The sequence below is a fragment of the Pipistrellus kuhlii genome, unplaced genomic scaffold (assembly GCF_014108245.1).
Source record: "Pipistrellus kuhlii isolate mPipKuh1 unplaced genomic scaffold, mPipKuh1.p scaffold_m20_p_7, whole genome shotgun sequence".
In the NCBI taxonomy this organism is placed as follows: Eukaryota; Metazoa; Chordata; class Mammalia; order Chiroptera; family Vespertilionidae; genus Pipistrellus; species Pipistrellus kuhlii.
The window spans coordinates 19,609,003-19,630,002 of record NW_023425573.1 but is presented as its reverse complement, the minus strand read 5'-3'; the positions used below and the strand labels follow the sequence as shown (position 1 = coordinate 19,630,002).

The 21,000-nt window shown below is 40.2% G+C and overlaps 1 protein-coding gene across 3 annotated transcripts in view; it reads left to right on the top strand.

The window, feature by feature from the left end:
* PAX3 (paired box 3) overlaps positions 1–21,000 on the top strand; it is a 92,675-nt gene that overhangs the window by 49,860 nt on the left and 21,815 nt on the right. For all 3 annotated transcript variants that reach the window (XM_036422071.2, XM_036422072.2, XM_036422070.2), the window contains exon 5: positions 11,776–11,981. In XM_036422071.2, coding sequence (XP_036277964.1) covers positions 11,776–11,981 — 206 coding nt within the window. The remainder of the gene's footprint in view (positions 1–11,775; positions 11,982–21,000) is intronic.

The window sequence follows — 21,000 nt, the reverse complement described above, 5'->3', positions numbered from 1 at the left end:
CATCTGATTGGTCATCTCGACCGGTTTGCCAATTGCTCCCAGAATCATCTGGTGGGATATGACAATAATCAGAAAGCCAGCCTCCTGGACCAGAGCCTCATACCTTCGCAGGACAAAGGGGAGAAACCACACTCTCTTCTTTATTACCCTTGCCCTCCCAGCCTCTAGAGAAGCACTTCTCACACAGTAGGTATCCCGTGAATGACTTCTGATGATGACCTTGACCTTGATGTTGCTGCTAATTCCTTTGCCAGTGAGAGTTAAGCTCAGCCTTCTCTGTTGCCTCCAGGGAGAGTTTTCTCTTTCATGTATGTTCAGTGATTACCTCTTTCTATATCTCCCAACAAACAATAATTGAGCCAAATAAGATTTGGATTTTTCAAAAACAAACTCCTTGCTCTGCCCCTTTTCTTCCTTATGGAACCCAACAGAACATGGAAAGCAAAGAACCGTTTTGAAATGCCATGGGGGAGGTGTCAGTTAAAGCAATTCTGTATTAATTTGATCTCTATATTAGAGATCACAGGCTCACAGGATCTGTGGCTCTGTTAGTAAATAATGTATCTAGGTTTCTCAGCCTTGAGAGGCTATTTAATCTCTCTGTTGCTGCAGGGCATGGCCGGATTATCTTCCGTTTGGATGGATACAGTCCTTTGCTTCAGTGGAAAGAGCACTGGAATGGGAGTTGGGTGATATGAGTTTTACATCCATATCATATTCGTAGTTGCATCCATGGCACCAAAGGCATTATCAGCCACATCTTTGGGACTGAATATTTGTTTACTGAACGATGAAATATTTGGGACAATCTCCCCTCCTCTCTCTGGGTTATGGTTGCGCCCCCCCCACCCCCCGGATCATCTGCCATATTGTAAATGTACTTTGTTCAGATCTCTTAATCGGGTATCTTTTTACCTCCTTACGTAGGTTTCTGGCACAAAAAAGGTGGTATTTAACCTTCTTCTTAAATCTGCCTTCTATTTTCCAAGCATCTCCAGTCACGCTAACCCTGGCAAAGTGTAATTGTGGATAGAGCTTTAGGTTTCGTGTGTTTTGGGCAGTCTTGTCTTAGCAAGGGTGGCAAAAGCATTCTTTTATTTCCACCCCTGAGAGGCTCTCTGTGTAACTTGTTACCTCTTTTATGTACTGAGCCTTGGTTTACTTGTTGGCTTTAAAAATGACTGATGCACACAATAGTGCAACATTCGATAGTGGAAAGTAAAGTTGAAGGCAGGGTGGTTCTTTGTCTGTGGCAATTGTGTCACGAGTCTAATTGTGTCGCACTTAAAGCTCGACAAACACAGCAAAGGCTTAGGTTTCACAGCCAGAGTTCGTTCTTGGTAACTGTAGGGAACCTAATTTTCACATTCACCAACCACCTTTACGGCCCTGTTTTTACAACTGATTCACAGGGTTGGCTGTGGCATGTGAGTCCTGGCACTGTAGACCAGGAAGAAAAAGACGGGACAGTATTGGTCACAGTTTTTCTTCCAACCCATGTCAGTCCTGTTCCTCAAATGAATGTCTGTCAGATTGCCTGTTCGATATGTTCCATCTTGTATGTGAGTAGCCTCTCTGAGTTCTAATGGAGCAGGTACATTACATTGCTCTCTGAGGGCAACAATACCCCTCCAAATAGGGTTTTGGTAAAAGATGAAAGAATAGGTGCTTAAGGGATGCAGAAGGTGGGGTTGGGTATCATAAGCTGTCAGGGGGCTAGCGAACAGCAGCTTTTCTTATGTCACCATTACTGTTATTGACTTAATTTTGCCCAGCATGTAAAAGGGACCACCTTTTATAGGAAGGGTTTTGAGAGAGCTGTGTTCTGCCTCTGGTTAACCAGGTTCCGTAGAAAAATTTTCAGAGATAAGTTGTTCGCGGTGGATGCAGCACACTTACACCAAAAAGTGTGGTTTTAATTCAGATGCAGTAACAAAAATATAAGCTACATCTCCTCATAAAGGTAGTCTTTGGCAACCTGGGTTTCCTTTCCTTATTAAATAAATATTTTTCCAAAAGAGGAAGGTGAGTATGTTTGGGAAAGCGAAGTGGCCAGATACGATGATCCTTAAACTGCTTAGTTTTTCTTCTGATAGCCTTGAGGAAATGAATGAGACCAGCCTGGATGAGAGCATTTCTAATAATCTGCAGATCTGAAGAAATATGGTAAACATGGAAGAAGATCCATAATTACCACATGGAACAGGATCTTCTGTTTTATTTCATCGTCCCCCTGATTCATAGCATCTTAGAAACACATATTGAATCATGAGCAATTAAAAATGCCTATTTGCTCTTTCAAACTGTTTGCACTGTGTTGATTCCCCCCCGCAACTCAATTCCACTGAATATCTATGAGTTGTCATGTTTTTAGTAAGTAATAACTGTGTCAAGCTGTGCTCACAAAATGTCCCTACATAACTGTTAATAGGCATTGTCATTTTCAGAATGAAACAGTTTGGCGAACGATTTATGCCTTCTAACGCGGCGCTTGGGGCAGCTGTATGATTTGTCTCCTTAGCAAGTCAAGTAATTTCTTTAACAAAATGTTAAGCACAGATGGGCCATAAGCTGTCAGTTAACTATTATTGTGTCTGCATCTGCTTGCTTTCAATGCACTGCTTTATGTATTCAGTCAGTTACTTAGCCGCGGCTCCGTGAAAAGCTGAACCTACTCTGATTGGCAAATAAAATGTTCATTTGTCTCTTCTTCCTATTGTTTTGTTTTGGTAACACATGTCAGCAGCTCAATTACCCAGTTCATTAACAGCTCCCAGAGGACATGATGGCCAGCCCGAGATGAGAGGGGCAATTGTGGCGCATATGGTCAATAATAGACTCTCTCTTGGCAATTGTAAATAAAAGTCACTTGGCCCTTTTCCTTTCAGGAGAACTACTGTTTTCCTGTTCCCCTTCAGTGTGCAAATTACCTCTCTCTGCCCGGTGCAAGCCAGTCCCACACCGAGAAACCAGAACCCAGTTTATGCTCTCAGCCACATGGGGACCTCCCTCCCTTTAATTATGATGGACTTTTAAGCTTTGGAGGGGAGAAAGTTCTTATCATGGGAGTCTATTCTTAGAAAGCTGTTAGCTGATTAATTAGTGAGCTAATCAGTTTCCCTAATTGAATAGCAACACATTTTCTTGGGGGGTTTTTCCTCTCTTTTTCTCTTTGAAATGCTCTGGTGGCGGTTACCATGGCGTGTAAAGAAGAAGCTCTTTCGGAAAGACGCGCCCGGAGAAATTATCTGCAGGGGCGGGGGAAAGAAGCGGAACTTCAGCCTTACTCCAGGAGAGAGAATCACGGGGTGAAAAGGGATCCTTGTGGCAAAGGAAGCCTCACCAGGAAGGGTTTGGGAGGCTGCTGGGTTAACGTGGGTCAGTGTCAGGGTCCCGGAGCCAGTACCATTCCCCCTTCGCTGCGAGAGCTTCGGAAGGAGGTGCTGACACAGAGTTTGCTTGGGATTCCGTGGCTCCTTAAGCAAAACCTTGCTGTGTCAGGGGGAAGGGAGAGGACACAGATCGCTTTTAGGTAAACAGACCATTGAATGCTGCTACAAAAAACCCCCACAAATAATAATAATAATAATAATAATAATAATAATAATAATCCATCGCAGAATTGCCATGGAGGACGAAGGAAAAATACGTGTTGTTTTATTTATTATTATTTATTTTTACTTTTCGCTTTGTTGTTACAGAGGAGGCCTTGTAAGTGACAAGTATAAGGCGAGGGCTGTTAGAGAAAGGCTTCCACTACAACGTGGATAGAAACCCCGCTCCCACCTCAAGGCCTGGTATTGGAACCTCGGGATTTGGGGGTGCTGGGGTCTGGGAGGCAGCCTGGGGTCCTGCCCGTCTGGGCTTGGCAGCGCTTATCTGAAATACACACCAGCGGCCTGCGTTCTGCATTGCAATCGCTCCTGGGGCAGGAGCGCCTTGGCGGGCTGGCCCTGTGGCCGGCATATTCATAACCAATCTGTACTCCCTCCCAGGGCAGCAGGCACTCGGGGAGTTGTTGAGTGTCAGGGTTTATTTGTGCTATTTTGATTAGCACCAACCTGGCAGGAGCTTATTTTCCTTCTAATGACCCCGTGCTGTGAGAAGGCGGTTTCCGAAGGGAAGGGCTTGGGTCGAGGGGAGGGGAATAGCGTTACATTTCTCCAGTCCCCAATGGGGCCTGCTGGGCAGGGACCGGAGTCCCTAACTTGCTGGAGGGCCTTTGTTGGGTTTAGTGTTCTTAAAAGCACCTTTCGGGAGAAAGCCCAGAATTTCCTTGTCATACATTCTCTTCCCCCTCCTCCCTTGTGTGACATTTGCTAAAGGTTGTTGTGTAATCGCGTTTTCATAAGCAAATGCAGAGGCAATAAAAACAAACCAAGACTCTCCACCCCCAGAAGGACCACGGATGGGGTTATAATTCATCTTCCCTACGTTATCAACTAAGAGAATAACAATCACTGAAATCCGTGTTCTGGGCTGGGAATTCTGGGACGTTCAGTTGATTACGTGATAGATTGTTCTGCTGCACAGACTCGCTCATCTACCTGAGGATTTGGCTGTAACGCTTGGGCTTGTTCCTGTCAGAGCATATCTCTTTTCTGTTCTAGACACATATACAACTCTAAGCCCCAGAGAAACAGTGTCACCGGTCACTTCTCAGCCTGTAAATTAATGTGGAAGAGAAGCTTCCAGGTGCTGAAGTCTCTCAACTGGATTGGATTAACCCCTACTGTGCATCCATTTCAACCCACCCCCCTCCTCTGAAAAAAAAAAAAAAAACCCACAAAAAAAATCAACCAACCTCCTTTTTCTCATCCGCCCAGGCTTTCTTTGTGTCTGCTGCTCCCTGCCAGGCAGGTGTCAGAGCTCTGAATGAGGGTAAATGCCCCGTTGATGGATTCCACAGATGGAGCGTGGAAATCGGCAGAATAGGCTTCAGCCACAGGCCATTTCTTGGGATCCAACAAAAGCCTCCAAATAAGTCAACAAAAATCCCAAAGATCACAAAGGGAAAATGTCATTTGTCATTTACTCGGGGCCTGTGAGGGAATATCAGCCTGGCCTCACTCCTCCTGGCCTGCACCCGAGCAAACACGGGAGAGGTCATTCCCGTCTCTCCCCATGTAAATGGGCCACTTCAGAGCAGAATGCGGCGAGTGGGAACTGCCCAGCCCACAAGCCCGGGGGACCTTCTGCAGTTAGCCACGCAGGTGCCTCACACTCCGAGGGGACCCAGGCAGGACCTCGTGGGATATACCTGCGAATTACCTTAAAACTCAGACTGGGGTGAAACAACCTCAGGGACCTCTCGGGAGCAATTTTGATTGTTTATGTATTTATTTTTGAATCAGGGGAACACAGCTTTGAGTACAGACGCTGACAGGTTTAGCTCGGAAAGAGGAGGACAGAGGAAAAGACCACTGATCTCCTCCGAGGCCGCATTAGAGGAGTAAGTGACGGATGACTAAGGAAGTTCAGCCTGGACGCCCCACAGAGAGACCCCCCCCCACCTCCTCCGTGTCTGTAAATCGCATTGTATCATATCTGGGGCAAGCACAGAGTTTAAATGGTTGTCATGTTTTGATTCTTTAATTATTCAAATGAAAGGTCTTGCTGGGAAGAAAGACAATGTGCCAGATTCATTGCTTGTGAATTATTTTGTTTCTCCATTTTTGGCCCGTCTCCCATCTCAGAATGATATTGGTCTGGAAACCAATAATTACAGAAGTCCACGTGACTAAATCCCTATAAAAAGGAGGCAAGATCTCCTGTATGACAGCATTAACTAGGATGAACACTTCCGGAGGCTACGGAAGAGGTCACCAAGGGTTAACGGACATAGACTCTCTAATTCTGTAATGCCTTCTTTAATTAAACTTCATGGTTGGTTCCGCTGGTGGTAACACTCTGCCTTCTCCTCCCAGTTTGATTTGTTTCCGACGGGAGAATTTGTAATTCTGTGGGGGTGTCATGGTTGACTATGCTTGTTTTCCGCACCTCCCTCTCCCACCTTTTAAACTGACAATGTTCATTTTCCCAAGGTTATCCCTGGGAGTTAATGCGAAGTCATTGGGAAAACTAAAGTTGTGGCTCCTAAGATCTAAAATTAGCCTGTGCTAGAAGAAACGAAATTGCTTACAGAGCAGAGAAGCACTCAGGCACCTGGTGGGGGTTGCCATTTCCCTGTCCTCACTCCAGGGTTCCTGCTGAATAAGTTGTGAATATTCAACAGACCTCAAGTGCCACATTCCTTCACTTTTATCTAAAACGAATTTGAAAGATGGATGTAAATACCCTAAACAAACATTGACAGTACACTTTAAAGTTTTGAAAGCACGTCATGGTGACAAGGGAGAGAGGAGCGAATAGATGGAGCCAGCGTATTTTTAGGGCAGTGAAACTGCTTTGTAGCCAACTGTAAATAGCATTAGAAATTAGTTAAAACCCACACAACTGTCCAACAAAAAGAGGGAATCCTGATGTAAACTATGGACTTTTCGTTGATAATAATGTATAAATATTGGTGTATCAAGGGTAATAAAAGTACCACATTAATGCAAGAGGTTGATAATAAGGGAAAGAATGTGAGAGGGAGAGAAGAGAGGAGGAATATGCAAACTTTGTACTTTTTACTCATTTTTTAAAATCTAAAACTACTGTGAAAATGTTATATTATTCAAAATACGCATGAGGTTCTTTATAACTCTTGATGTTCACTAAGATGTTGCTAATATATATATATATATATATATATATATCTATATATAGATATATATATATATATAGAGAGAGAGAGAGAGAGAGAGAGAAAGAGAGACTTTAATAAAGTACAAAATGAATGATCAATTCAACTGTTTTGTGAACAATAGTATGTTCTAGATTGCCCCTAGATCTTAGGACCTTATTGATTCTTATTAGAGACTGCTAATGATCAGATGGACTACTTTGATTTCTTAAATTCATTAATTATCTTGGTGAATGAATTCATCTCTTAGCACTTTATTGTTGTTTATTAAGTATATCTTGGATATATGGAGTTCTATATGTGTTTATTGAATTCAATGAGAAGAACTGCTTGATTTAGTATATAATACTGATCAAACTCGTATGTCTATAAATGTCATTTGATTCTAGGAAGTTTTTGGAAATTTGAGACAAATTAGAACAATAATGGCATCTAGCTAAATGATTTACATTGGAATTCCAGTTTTGGTTTGTTTCTGGTATTTATTTTCAAAAGAACTGTGTGTGTGTGTGTGTGTGTGTGATAAAGAAAATCCACACCTATTTAGGACACACCAGGTTGGAAGAGAGAAAAAGGATATGTTCTATGAAATTCCCTAGACCTGAACTTCCCTCCCTATGTGACCTGAATCACTTCTTGGAGTCTCAGTTTCCTTTTCCTGTACAATGGGGTAAGCATTTACTTCACAGGGTTTTTGTTTATTTATCCTGGGGAAGAGAGAGAAATCGTCACCCCCTTGGTATGGTTTGCTTCAGGTTCACTGGTGGCAGAGTTAAATTAATGTATAAATCAGAGGATGGATTACGAGGGGATTTTGGTAACAGTCAAAATGTTCAAGTCTGATAACAATGTGGATTGCATTTTGCAATTTAAAGCAATAAAATTTCTACTCGTATATTGATATGGATTTTCTAAAGAGAACTTCTCTGGAATTTGAAATTAGGAGACTAATATTTCTATTTAATGGATAATAAAGCAAACTATCTGAGGCCAGGTGTAGAATATGATTAAGCAATGTAAGTGTAATGAAAATTTTTCGTTAATATTAAGGGTGGACAGTAGAAATATTCTCAAGAGATTATATTACTGAAGAGATCATATTTAATTTAGTTGCCAGATCTTATCACTTTATTACTTACTCAGATCACTGTCTTTTAAAAAAATTATTTTTTAATTGATTTCAGAGAGGAAGGGAGAGAGATATAGAAACATCGATGATGAGAGAGAATCATTGATTGGCTGCCTCCTGCACACCCCCTACTGGGGATTGAGCCCATGACCTGGGCATATGCCCTTGGCCAGAATCGAACCTGGGACTCTTCATTCTTCAGATTGTCACTCTATCCACTGAGCCAAATTGGGTAGGGCCAGATAATTATCTTGATAACACTTCTTGCAATTTCCATGTCATAGCGTTAGATATTCTGTACAGAAAAAAAAAAAATTTCTTTCTGTTGAATTATCTTTGGTCGATGTCTAGCAAGATAGGTTACTTTTTGTATAGTTTCTAATTTTTTTAATATTGAGTAAAATTGAATATGTGATATAGATGAAATTCAATGGAATTTCTTTTGTGCTATTAAATGCAATTTAAGTTTTAAGTTTGTTTTTGGTCAAAATGGAATGATTAAAATTCAGGGTATTATGGATCTTGTCCCTGGGAGTATGTGTAAATAAGGAATTTTACTTTTATTGAGTGTTGTAAGGAATTGTATTATTTTCATCTTTAGAAATAGCTAGTATTTCTTAGCTGGTAGATTAATCTTGGTTTGCTGACTTAACATATTTTAAAGCCCACATCCTTTTGGGGTTTACAGATAGGAAAAAGTTAGAATTAACTTGCAAAATTGTGGCTTCGTATTGCCAAAAACAACCAGTTGGTTCAGATAATTTCCACCAAAAAAATCAGGAAAATTATTTCCACCAAGTCTTTTGAAATGATGCGGTGTGGGGGCTTTCCTAGTTAAATGCAACTTTTGGTTTGCTTTTGAGTAAACAGCCTCAAAAGAAAAGGAGTAATTAGTTAGCTCATTAAAAAAAATATTTTTGGTGGTGTATATTGTCCTATTAAACTCTTAGATAGTCTGAATCATTTTAATCACCCGCTGTTGGTGGTTCATCTTTTAAAATCACAACCTTTTTCTTTTTTTAAAGTTACCAATTCTCCAGAAAAATGTAGTTGTGCAAATACTTATAAGGATTTCCAAATAATTTTAGAGGATTCACAGACTCCTCAAAGTTCATATAAAAAGATGTTGGGAGACTCATATAAGCAGAATATCCACCTAAGAATATAAGGGTGGCAGAGAAATCAGTGTTAGCTCAAAACTTAACCTTTACCGGGCACAGTTATTTATTCAATCTGTACTTATTGAGCACCTACTGTGTTCCCAGGCTTCCTGCAGTGAACAAGGTAGAGATGAGCCATGAGCTCCCAGAGTTTGTATTCTGGGGGATGTTAATTGTGAAGGTGGAAGAGTGGTCTTGACCCTCAGAATGAGCTCTTGCTGGCACTAAGCAGCTCCGTTTTCTTCAGGAACCAGAGTCAATTTTGATTAATTGACCTGACAGTGCATGGCACATCATATTTACTTGTGAGGATTTAATAGCCCCAGAGACTCCCAAAGGAAACACGAAAATTTCCACATACTATTATCCTAATGGGGTCACAGTAAGAGAAAGTACAAGCAAAGACATGAGGTTCTCACAGGTGGAGGAAGCTTTTGGCCCGTCACTAAATGCTATTGAATTTTCACCTGCTTTCACGTGGGAAAGGAAAGTCAGGACATCCTCACCCAGAGCTTAAAAGAAAAACATTTTATGGAAATTTATTGTCCTCTGAGGGACATAAGTAGTTTGTTACTTGGGGGCTTACATTATTTATAATTTAAAAATATGTATGTGAAAGCAATTTTTGTGTTTGTAAATTGTGGCAGGCAATATTTTCTGTATTTGGGATTTTGAGAGGGGAGAGAATGATTAACCTGGAATATTCTATAAAGGTGGTTCTCAAAACATCATCTAAGATCAGTAAAATTAGCATAAATCCCCTGGGAGTATGTTAGAAATGCAAATTCTCAGTGCCCACCCCAGACGTACAGATCAGAAACTGTGGAAAGGGACAGCAATCTGTGCTAACCAGTCTGTCAGATGACTGTGATGCTATGAAAGTCTGAGAACCACTGCTCTACAATTGGGCACCAGTTATCGCTCTTTTAACTTAGCTCATATTTATCAAACCTATACACAAGCACGTTGTATTGGGAGCTTTGGAAGTTTGCAATGCAACGCATGGCATATTTCTTTGCATGTTAATACTCTTAAAATATCCCCATATTTTAGGAAAATCTGTTTTTAAAAAATATATATTTTATTGATTTTTTTACAGAGAGGAAGAGAGAGGGATAGAGAGTTAGAAACATCAATGAGAGAGAAACATCGACCAGCTGCCTCTTGCACACCCCCTACCTGGGATGTGCCCGCAGCCAATGTACATGCCCCTGACTGGAATCGAACCTGGGACCCCTCAGTCCGCAGACCGACGCTCTACCACTGAGCCAAACCGGTTTTGGCTATTTATGGGTTATTTTTGGCTATTTAGATATGCACCGTTCTGAGCAGGATACAATTTATCCTAAAGTAGAATGAAAGTTTAGATTTCCATAGGACAGAGCTAAGTCTGAGCTGAAGACTAAAGAGAAGGACATAAGAGACATGGCATTTCACATTGCTTCTAACACCACCTGCATCTCCCCAGGTCCTACCTGACTGAGGGTGCAAATGCCTTACCCTGCCACTGACATCAATTATCTTCAATTTTCTGGCTTTCCTTCCTCATTTGCTGAGAGCACACATCAATCCTTCCCCGGAGGAACCCCCAGTTATTCAGGGAGTTTTCAGAGCAAGTTTGGCTGTGCCCTGGAGCAAGGAGGCTTCGGTTCCCATACTATACTTAGTGTCTATTGCCTGGAAGCCTCTGACAGCCCTCTGCCATTGCCCAAAGCCCAGGGCCTCTGGGTCAGGGCTGCTCTCCTGCCCAGAGCCCTGTGTCTGGTGCAATCTCAAACCTCAGATGCCTCATAGGCCAACAGGTGCTATGTCACAGCTCACAGACACCACATTGTATCATTAACTCGAATTCCTATCTAATTTCTCAACACCTTCTCCCCTTTCCTAGCACCTTCTCCCCTTTTACTAGAATCCATACATAAATTTGTAATGTCTCCTTCTCTGGCAAATTCAAGCTTTGGTGGGGAGGAGGCCATAGCAGAGCTGGCTTTAGGAACTGACCTGTGCAGTTGCCCAAGGCCCCGCCTTCAGAAGGGCCCTGTGTTTGGTTTCATGCTCAGTTGTCACTATCTTGAGCTCTGGGTCCCGGGCAGCCGCCCCCATTCAGAGGCCCAGACTCTGAGCTTCAGTTAAGGGACAGTTTACTAGATGATGCCTGCTTCTTCCTGAACTTATTCTTCAGATTTGTAGTCACAGTTTCTAAATTCTCCTTAAAGCATTTCCCAGGGGCAATGAGATATTTAAACGTGATTTTTCTTACAGGAGAGATGGAGCCTGTACATTTATAGGAATCCTGCAGTAGTTTACTGTTATTGCCTTTTTAGATATTAAGTTGATTATTTATTTAAAACAACAGAGTTCCTGTTGCAAACATTGCTGAAAAATTTATCAGGAACCAAATTAAATGTGACTCATTCATTAGACATAAATTAAGTGACCCATTAACTGCTAAGGAGGAAGGTCATAAAAAATGGAATAAGTCCTGTTCCTGTTTGCTAAGAGCTCATAATGGACCTTGAATGACAGAAGCAGATTGCCATTATTTCTACCTGGGGGGCTCGAAGAGAGGGTAGTGGAAGAGATTAAATGCCATTTAATAATATAATACCTCAAAGAGGGGCTCGGTGTCCATGAACAACATTGGGAATGTATCTTAGGATCTGAAACATTATGGCTTGTGCAGACTTGAATTATGGTTCCCGTTTTATCATCCCCCCCCCTCCTGTGCTCTTTCATAGCCTCAGCACCCCAGTCGGATGAAGGCTCAGACATTGACTCTGAACCCGATTTGCCACTAAAGAGGAAACAGCGCAGAAGCCGAACCACCTTCACAGCAGAGCAGCTGGAAGAATTGGAGCGTGCCTTTGAGAGAACCCACTACCCTGATATTTACACCAGGGAGGAGCTGGCACAGAGGGCAAAGCTCACCGAGGCCCGAGTGCAGGTACTGCCATCGCCATGCCCTCGTCCTGCTTCAGTCCAGCAGGAAACAAAAAAGAGTCTTTTCTACTTTTAAAGCAGATTTTAAATCAGGAAAATAGATATATTAGCAATAGCAGTTTGTAAACTGTAGCCTAGAGCACTACCAAGTTCTCTCCTTTCTCTCTAATGACTTTTCTTCATAGTTTGCCTTATAACAGCATCATGACCTCTTTTTTCTTTTTATTTGAATTTGCCTGATTCACCCTTCCTCTCCTCCCCATCTCTTCTGTTTTAGGTATGTCTATTTAGCAGGATTTTAGAAAAAAAAAATTCTTAATAGGTAGGTGAGTCCAACTAAATTTGTGATGGACACACTTGACTTCTTTTGTATTGTTTGATACAATTATTTTATAGATCATATTTTAAAATCTGATCTATTGAATTTGCTTCCTTTGAATTCTTAGTGTGTTTTTTTTTTTTGGTATTTATGACAATGTGCATTTTTCTTTTAGAATTTGATTATTACTAGGAGAGTATGATTGTATCAGTTAAAATACACAGAAGTATATCAGTTCATGTTTCACACATCATTTCAGGAATCTTAATTATGTAACAGTCATTATCTGGACTTTGGAGGTGGTACACAGATAATAGCAGAACAATTTGAGTATTTTCTTTTCTTTCTTTTTTTCTGTGCCAAGTACTGTTCTAAGTGTTTTACATGAATTAGCCCATGTACTCATCATTACAACCCTAGATTGGTACTATTATTACCCCCAAGTTATACACTTGTAAATGGTAGGCATTTGGATTCTATATGCTTCTTCTCCATGGCCTTATAATTATGATGACATGCAAGGGTGTATAAGGTAAAATCCCTTCCTTTAAGGATTTTATTGTCTGGAAGCATCTCAAGCATCTATATTATCCTAAGAACAGTTTGAATTATTTTTTGAACTCTTAGATGTACAGTTGACCCTTGAACAACATGGGAGTTAGTGATGCTGACCCATGAGTAGTTGAAAATCTGTAATAACTCTTGACTCCTGAAAAAATTAGTTATCCCTCAATATCCATGGAGCATTGGTTCCAAAACACTCCACAGATACCAAAATCCAACGATACTCAAGTCCAACACATCTGAGGACTCCCAACTGTAGATCAAAAACACTACAGGCATTTAATGAGAAAAATCTGCCTCTAAGTGGAACCATGCAGTTCAAACCTGTGTTGTTCAAGAGATAGCTATACTCTTAACCCTCTGGAAAAGGCTTCTTTGGTGTAATAATGTTTCTATTGAATGATAGAATGTTTTCACCACTCATTAATGATGAACTTTCCCCTCATGGTAGTAAAGCACCATTTGAAAGATTACAAATGTCTTAGGGTATCCTGGAACTCTTTACTATCCCAGAAGTTAAGTTATCTTATTTGGAAATGTTGTGTATTCCCAGATACTTAACTTTCATAGTCAAAGTGAGTCTGGGAACTCAGCAGTGAACTAGTTAGCTGATATGGTCTCAAGTGATCAGTACTTCCTCATATATACCTAATTCCCTCCGATGTTACAGAATTTTACAGCAGTAACTTCTTCTAGGCTCAGAGCCTAGTCAGAGGGGTTGTCTTATTCAGTTTGACTTTTCATACAATCATCATTGTGCTAAAAAAGTCGAGGAATGCTGAGGTGAGTTAAGACAAGTCTTTTTAAGGAGCTACAACCTAATATGGGTAATAAAGTAAACATACAAATAATTTTAAAGGTAAAGCCGATGCAATTAGTATCATAAGAGACAAAATGCAGTGGGAGCTGAGAAGAGGAAAAGATGAGATATTGTTGGAGTAAACATGAGAGGCTCATGGAGAAGGGAGATTTAAGATGGTCTTTTGAGGCGATAGTTATTCATTGGACAGGGCAGGTGGGGATAGCATACCAGTAAGAGGGAGTAATATGAGCAAAAAGCACAGAGAGTTGGAAGAACATAGGTTACATATCAGTTGATCTTTTGTTTTAACTCATGTTGAGGGAACAGAGAATAGTTCATTTGGATTGGAAGGTAAGGAGTGGTCAGGGGCAGGAAGGAATATGGCTGGAAATCTATTCTGAGAACATCTTGTGGAAGGCCTAAGTTTCAGGCTAGGACACTCAAACTTAATGTGATAGGTGGGGAGTCTGTGGGTATGAAACCATCAGTGGCAGTGTGAATAGAAAGGAGAGGATGGTGATGGAAGGTACTTAGAACTGAAATATAGGGAACTGACTGTGATAATGGAGGTGGGGGGAGTGAAGGCAAGAGTCACAGATATACCAGGTGTATAGTGTAGATTCCAATTGCTACTATTGAATCCCTCTACCTGTTACATTGGGATACAGAATTGCTTTCCAGAATTGACCACACATCATGATAATATCTATACGTAAGTATTATATCATTATATAATAATATATGGTATACTTAATATTACATGTACTAATGCCACAATTACTATATATATATATATATATATATATATATATATATATATATATTTATAAAATACGTTTTGCTTTTAGTTTTAGGACTAAATAGTTAATCCTAGAATTACCCAGTTCTGGAATTACCCAGTTTAAATGTGAAGGTCAGTTCATCCAGTCTCTGTTCTTTCAGCAACCTTTATTGAGTGCCCACTGTATTCCAGGATTTGGTCCCCATAGTCCATGGCTGGCCAAGCCCACATGCAGGGTCTATCCTTAAGATAACTCAGACTCAAACAATAAATATTGATTTTTAATGAAATCAAACAAAGGGAGCGATTGAAAACTGAAAAGAGCGTTCAGCGTTGCTCTATTTCATTCTTGCCTTTGCCAAAGAGGAGGACGGGGGGCAGAATCAATCTCAAGCCCATGCAGCTTGGACAGAGCCTGGTGTTTGCATCTGGCTCAGTGAATGTCAGAGAATAAGAATGGCCCATTAACTTCCAGAGGACATGGGATCAAACCAATAAACAGTGGTTCATATTTTTCTATACAGTGACCTCTTCTCCGAAGTAGGGCCCTCATTAACTTAACAGCTGTCCTAATGTGGCTTTAACCCGGTGACTCTTTACATTCCTTATGGCTTCATTAGTTCCCTTGAGACACATCCCGTCCTGCACCACAGCTATGATCTACGGCCTAACAAATTCCCTACAACACCCGGCATATGGATCTTACTTAGCCCAGCAGGAAAAAGAAGGGAGTAGTTAATCACTGATTAAAATGCCAGAACAAAATCCTGTAGTTTTTAGAAGGATCTGGGAAAGCAGCAGCAAAGTCAACTCCGTTTGAGTGATAGCCAGAAAGTGAGTTAGTTTAATTTGGGGCAACTGGGAAAACCAAACACCAAACCAAAAAAAAAACACACACACACAAAAAAACCCCTAAAAACAAAACACACCCCCCCCCCACACACAAAAAATACACACAATAAAAAACCTAAAACCCAAACACTTCCTATTCCATTTATTTTCCTGAGGAAAAATATTTCCAACACAAGCCTTTGTCAGTATTTCATAAAAATTTGTTTGGGCAGTAGCTACATTGTATTTATCATTATTTATCATATATATATATCATAGATAAATACAATGTAGCTACTGCCCAAACAATCTAAGAATTGTACACCAAAAATTAATTTGCCTAGTTTACTTCCTGGATAGCTGTTAGTTTGGAAATAATAGAAAGCATTAACGTTTTGTGGGGAAGTATGTTGTGCAAATATTTATGATGTGCAAAAGTTTTAGTAAATATTTTATCTGAGAGCTCCATGAAGCAGGCAGGCATTATTCTTTACCACCAAGATAATAGCAGACAGGAAAGGAAGCTGCTTGTAGAAACAACACTTAACAAGGAGCCAGAAGATGTGGGTTTTGGTCTCAGCTTGTCAAAGGCGTTTTGTTGAGCAAGTCACTTAATTCTGCTATTATCCAAGTATGCCTCAGTTGTTTTTATGTTTTTCTGTGTATGTTTTTTCTTTAAGTTTTGAAATTTGGAGTAGGTTAGTCTGGGTCTGTGGATGACCAGGAAAATCTTGAGTGATTTTTGGAGACTTGAGATTTGTACACAAAATGTTGGGCCTTTGCTTCTCTTTGTCCACCCCTGTCCCCGCACCGTGTGTATGTGTGTGTGTGTGTGTGTGTGTGTGTGTGTGTGTGTGTGTGTGTAGGGCATTAACTAGGAAGAGGGCTTCTGGCTTTATCATATTCTCAAATACCACCTCCTACTATTCCATTCCTCAATTAGGAACTATTAAGATGCATGATATCTTAGGACCCTGCTAGCATCAGTAATTTGGGATTCTCAAGGAAGCCCAATGGTGATTTAGCACCATCAGATCCGAATAGTTTGAAGTTAAGATACATATAGAATAGTTGACTCTAAACTCCATAATGAAGCAAAAATATTGTCATCCTGCAATTTGCTATAAGAGCTCACTCTTGGAAAGTATAGAGATGCAGTTTAGTATGCTTTCCTGCATGTCTGTGGTCCTCTGGACACTCATGGAGCATGGGGTTTCTCCCTGACCTGTGGGCCATACAGTTGTCAAAGCTAGATGGCTGAAATGATAGGGGCTGGGAGGGTGTGGTCTCGAAAGGGACAGGGGGTGGAGTGAATGAGAAGGTCCAGGGAATGAAGAGTTTGTCCTGAATTCACCTACTTGGAAAGTTCTATATTTGGCATTGTAGCATTAGACATCACCAAACCCAATGTTTAATCAAGTTTTTTAAATATAAGGATTATATATTACATTCTTTTCTTTCTACATTTTTCTAAATTGCATGTGAAATAATCCATCTGGAATAATATAAGTTAGATTGCTTTTGAGGTCCACACCAAAAAACGTGAAGGAGTAATTTATGGATTTTATGGATGGGCAAAATTAGGCTTACACCCTGGGACAATTAGCACTAATCCATGAAACTTGGAAACAAATTTGACCTACATCTCCATTCAAGCCCAACTGGCTTTCAAAGATATGAGGTGTTGTTTGGGCACTTTTCTGTTTGCTTATGAGCATAAAAAGCTTTAGCTGTAGACCACGGAGTTAAGGAAACAAAGCAAGGCTTTAGTTCTTGGGTTTCTTAGAGGTGGCAATGAGACATTTTTACTTATTAGCTAACATTTATTGAATACTTAATATCTTTTAGGAATTCTTTTAAGGTCTTTGATGGCAATGTTTCATCTACGTATCACAGTAGTCTTATAAAATAGTGTGTGTGTGTTTTTTTTTAATTTCTCCCATTTAACAGATTAGAGAAGAGTCTCAGACATTAAACAAATTGTTCAAGGTCACAGAGGTAATAAGTTAGGGAGCTGCAAGTCAACTTTTGCATGGCTTGTGTTGCACCCATGTGAATAAAAAGTATTACTTTAGCTTTTAAAGTGCTAAGTTTTCCCTAACTTACATTGTTGAAGGTATGAACAAATTGGTTGTCTATATTACTCATCAAGAGAAAAATTTATGAAAATCTTTTTCTTCTTTTGTAATTCGTTATCTTCCCTCCTTTTTCCTCCCCTCCCCATCTTGCGCACCCATCACAGTTACCATGATGTTATGGGGACCTTCCGGTCAATTTAAATTTTGCTTCATTGGACTTTGTATTACTTCAGACATGGATATAAAGATGATTTCCAGAAGGCATGCATATAGCTTTGTGGAAGGGCTCTGTAGAGAGACAGACAAGTAGGGAGAAAACCAGGCACCAGATGAAAATTAACCAAGCTTCAGGTCATCAAATGAAGTAAGAACTTCAAGGGGATGTCTTTGAGTTAAAGATGGGGTGATAACAGTCCCCCAGGACAATTGTGTTGGCTGGTTTGGGTATTTAAAATGAGGGTTATTTCAAGGGCAACGTTTTCTTTCTGTTAAAAATATGTCTATTAAAGATATATCTTTTATGAGTTTCAAAGCATAAAGAAGGCAAAGACCACTTCCCAATTTGCAACTTCAGTATATTTTTCCTTTGATGATTCTTTTGGCAGAGAGCTGGTTCTAGGAGAGGCAGAAGGCCAGCAATGGCAAGATGATGACAAATTTGGTTGAGTGGCCAGAGTTAAGCCAGTCCTTAGTAAGCCCTGCTTCATTCAGGACTAGCCCTCTGGATTTATTTAAATTTAAGTACATTTAAATTCTTCCCTTTAGGAAATTCTTGAATCTCCCGTTGAAGGTTTATTTTTCAGTAAAGACTTTCTTCCCAGCGATTTCTCTTAATCTTTGATTGTACTGTAAATATAAGAATTTTAAAATCCAACTCCTGGTGGGTTTATTCAATGTCTTCAATATTTTTTTGTATCATTTTGAAAAAATGAAAATAAGATCCCAGAGACCTTAAATCCCTGTTCTTTTGGATTTGATCATTTGAATGTATTCATGGAAATTATGGTGTTTCTTCTAACTTATTATTTGAGGAAAGACTTTTTATTTATTAAAAATTGGGTTAAGGAGGAGTCAGAATAAGCATAAATTAAAATTAGGGTAAGTTGAAGGAGTGATCAGGTATAACCATCCACTGTATAAATCACACTTGGTTTACTTACCTAAAGGTCACAGAAAGAAGTTGGCATAGAGAAATTGGCAACATTTCTCTGATAATGACAAAAGTGCAGGCTTCTGAGTTCTTTATAAAATATTTCATCAGCACAATTGAGACTAGTGTGTCTGAATGAATGAAGTCACATCAGAACTTCTGGAAGTTCAACTCTCCTCTCAGCCTAGTACATAAGGCTGGAGATCTACCATATGTAGGTTTGTCTAGATAGGTGTGTGTGTGTGTGTGTGTGTGTGTGTGTATGTGTGTGGATGGGTGATGGGTGGAGGGTTGTAAGGGAAACACCACATCACCTGAATCAGGTGGACTTGTTAATCTCAAAGTTTTTTTATTTATTTATTTATTTCTTTTTTTAAAAAAAAAATATTTTATTGATTTTGTACAGATAGGAAGGGAGAGATAGAGAGTTAGAAACATCGATGAGAGAGAGTCACCGATCAGCTGCCTCTTGCACACCCCCTACCGGGGATATGCCCGCAACCAAGGTACATGCCCTTGACTGGAATCGAACCCGGGACCCTTCAATCCCCAAGCCGACGCTCTATCCATTGAGCCAAACCGGTTTTGGCAATCTCAAAGTTTTATATATAAAATAAAACCATGGTGTATGGTATAGTACAGTGTACTCAGGCATGACTATACTACTCATTTCTTTAAAAAAAATATATATATATTTATTGCTTTTTTACAGAGAGGAAGGGAGAGAGATAGAGAGCTAGAAACGTGGATGAGAGAGAAACACCGACCAGCTGCCTCCTGCACACCCTCTACTGGGGATATGCCCGCAACCAACATACATGCACCTCACCAGAATCAAACCTGGGGCCCTTCAGTCCGCAGACCTACGCTCTACCACTGAGCCAAACCGGTTTCAGCTACTCATTTCTTATCATCAGCATCCACAGGCTAACACAGCTTGTCCCAAACACTTCTCTGAAACACACTTTTCTTGCCCTGATGCCTCTTGGGGTCACAGCAAATCTTTTGCTGTGAGAAACACAATTGACGCAGACCTCAAGTTGAGTGCCTTTCATGGTTCTATTATCCCAGGTCTAATTCAATTATGTATCAACATGGGAAAATATTGACTTACCTTCTTTTTTGGTTGGAAACTTAAGGACTATTAAATATTAGTGTTTTGAGGATGGTCACACAGCTCTCCTTAACAATATCTTGCAACATGCCCAGAGGAGACCAAACTCTTTTTTCAGAGCTTAGGTGAGGAGCAAAAGTTTAAGCAGATGCCTTGGCAAAATATTTGTCAAATTGGGCTTTCTTGCTCTAGATAGGAGAAATTCCACCCACCACTTTTTTTAAAAAAAGTTACAACTTAAAAAAATGACAAATAAGTTGTGTAATTGTTAACTTTGTTCTATAAGGAAATCAGGTCTTATTTTTTTCTTAGACGTGCTGTCTCCTGTATTATCACCTCCATTTGAGTCACCTCCTGTTGAAATCATACCCAAACTTTAAACTGAATTGAAACTCTGTCTCCACTCTAATTTTTAAGCTTCTCAGTATTTGGAGCTTTTAACTCCAGCGAGCAGTTATTTTAGTGTCATTGATAACTCCGGATTCCATAAGCACAACATTATAAGCTACTAGACTCCAGGAATCCTACCTTTTCCTATCATCTCATTCACCCCTCTATCCCTCTGACCCCAGGCACAGTGCTTTCTCCATATTAAGTTTTCAGTGAACATTTGATAAAGGAATTAGCAAATACTTGATTGCTAGAAATCTTCTCTCATTTTGGGGGCAGCATTACATGTACACCTGGAAATATTAAAGTTCTACATTTGAACTCTGCAGGTGTAATAGTTGGGCAAGATCCAGGGGCCCATTAATAATTTCTCAATATTTTAGATGTTCAGTTACATTTCTTCCTCCTGTTATTGCCATTTCTCTCTAGCTGCTCATACAAAGTACTTATCTATTAAATTTCTCAAAGGCTTTTTATTTTATTACATCAAGTTTTTCTGATTGTACCTGGTTAGCATAGTGCGTGGCACAGAGTATTATAGATGATTAAAGCTGTTGTTGAAAGAAATAATAAAGTAAATATTTAACAGATCTCCTTAGATAACATGCTCTCATTTCTTGAAATACCTCTTCAGCATTTATTTCCACTAAGATCAGGACAATGTCTCACACACTGAAAGGGATGGTAAGATGGCTTCATTTTCTTCCGTGGTCAATTTATATGACTGTCCAGGAGCTATGACCATGATAATCATAGAAATACAGAGACAGACTGATAAGAATATAAAACACAAGGGTTAGTGTAATAGGCAGGTCCAAATTAGGACATGGGTTATATGGTGGTCAGAGGCTCACGGATCCTCCCTAGAATCCATCAGGGTGGGAGGGTGGTGGGGGTAACAGTGGGGGGTCTCTGTTGTTCTGACTCCAGCTCAGCCCTTTCTACCCAGGCTCATCCCTGGATTTTGGGGGGCTCTGCAAGACCACGGAGTGCC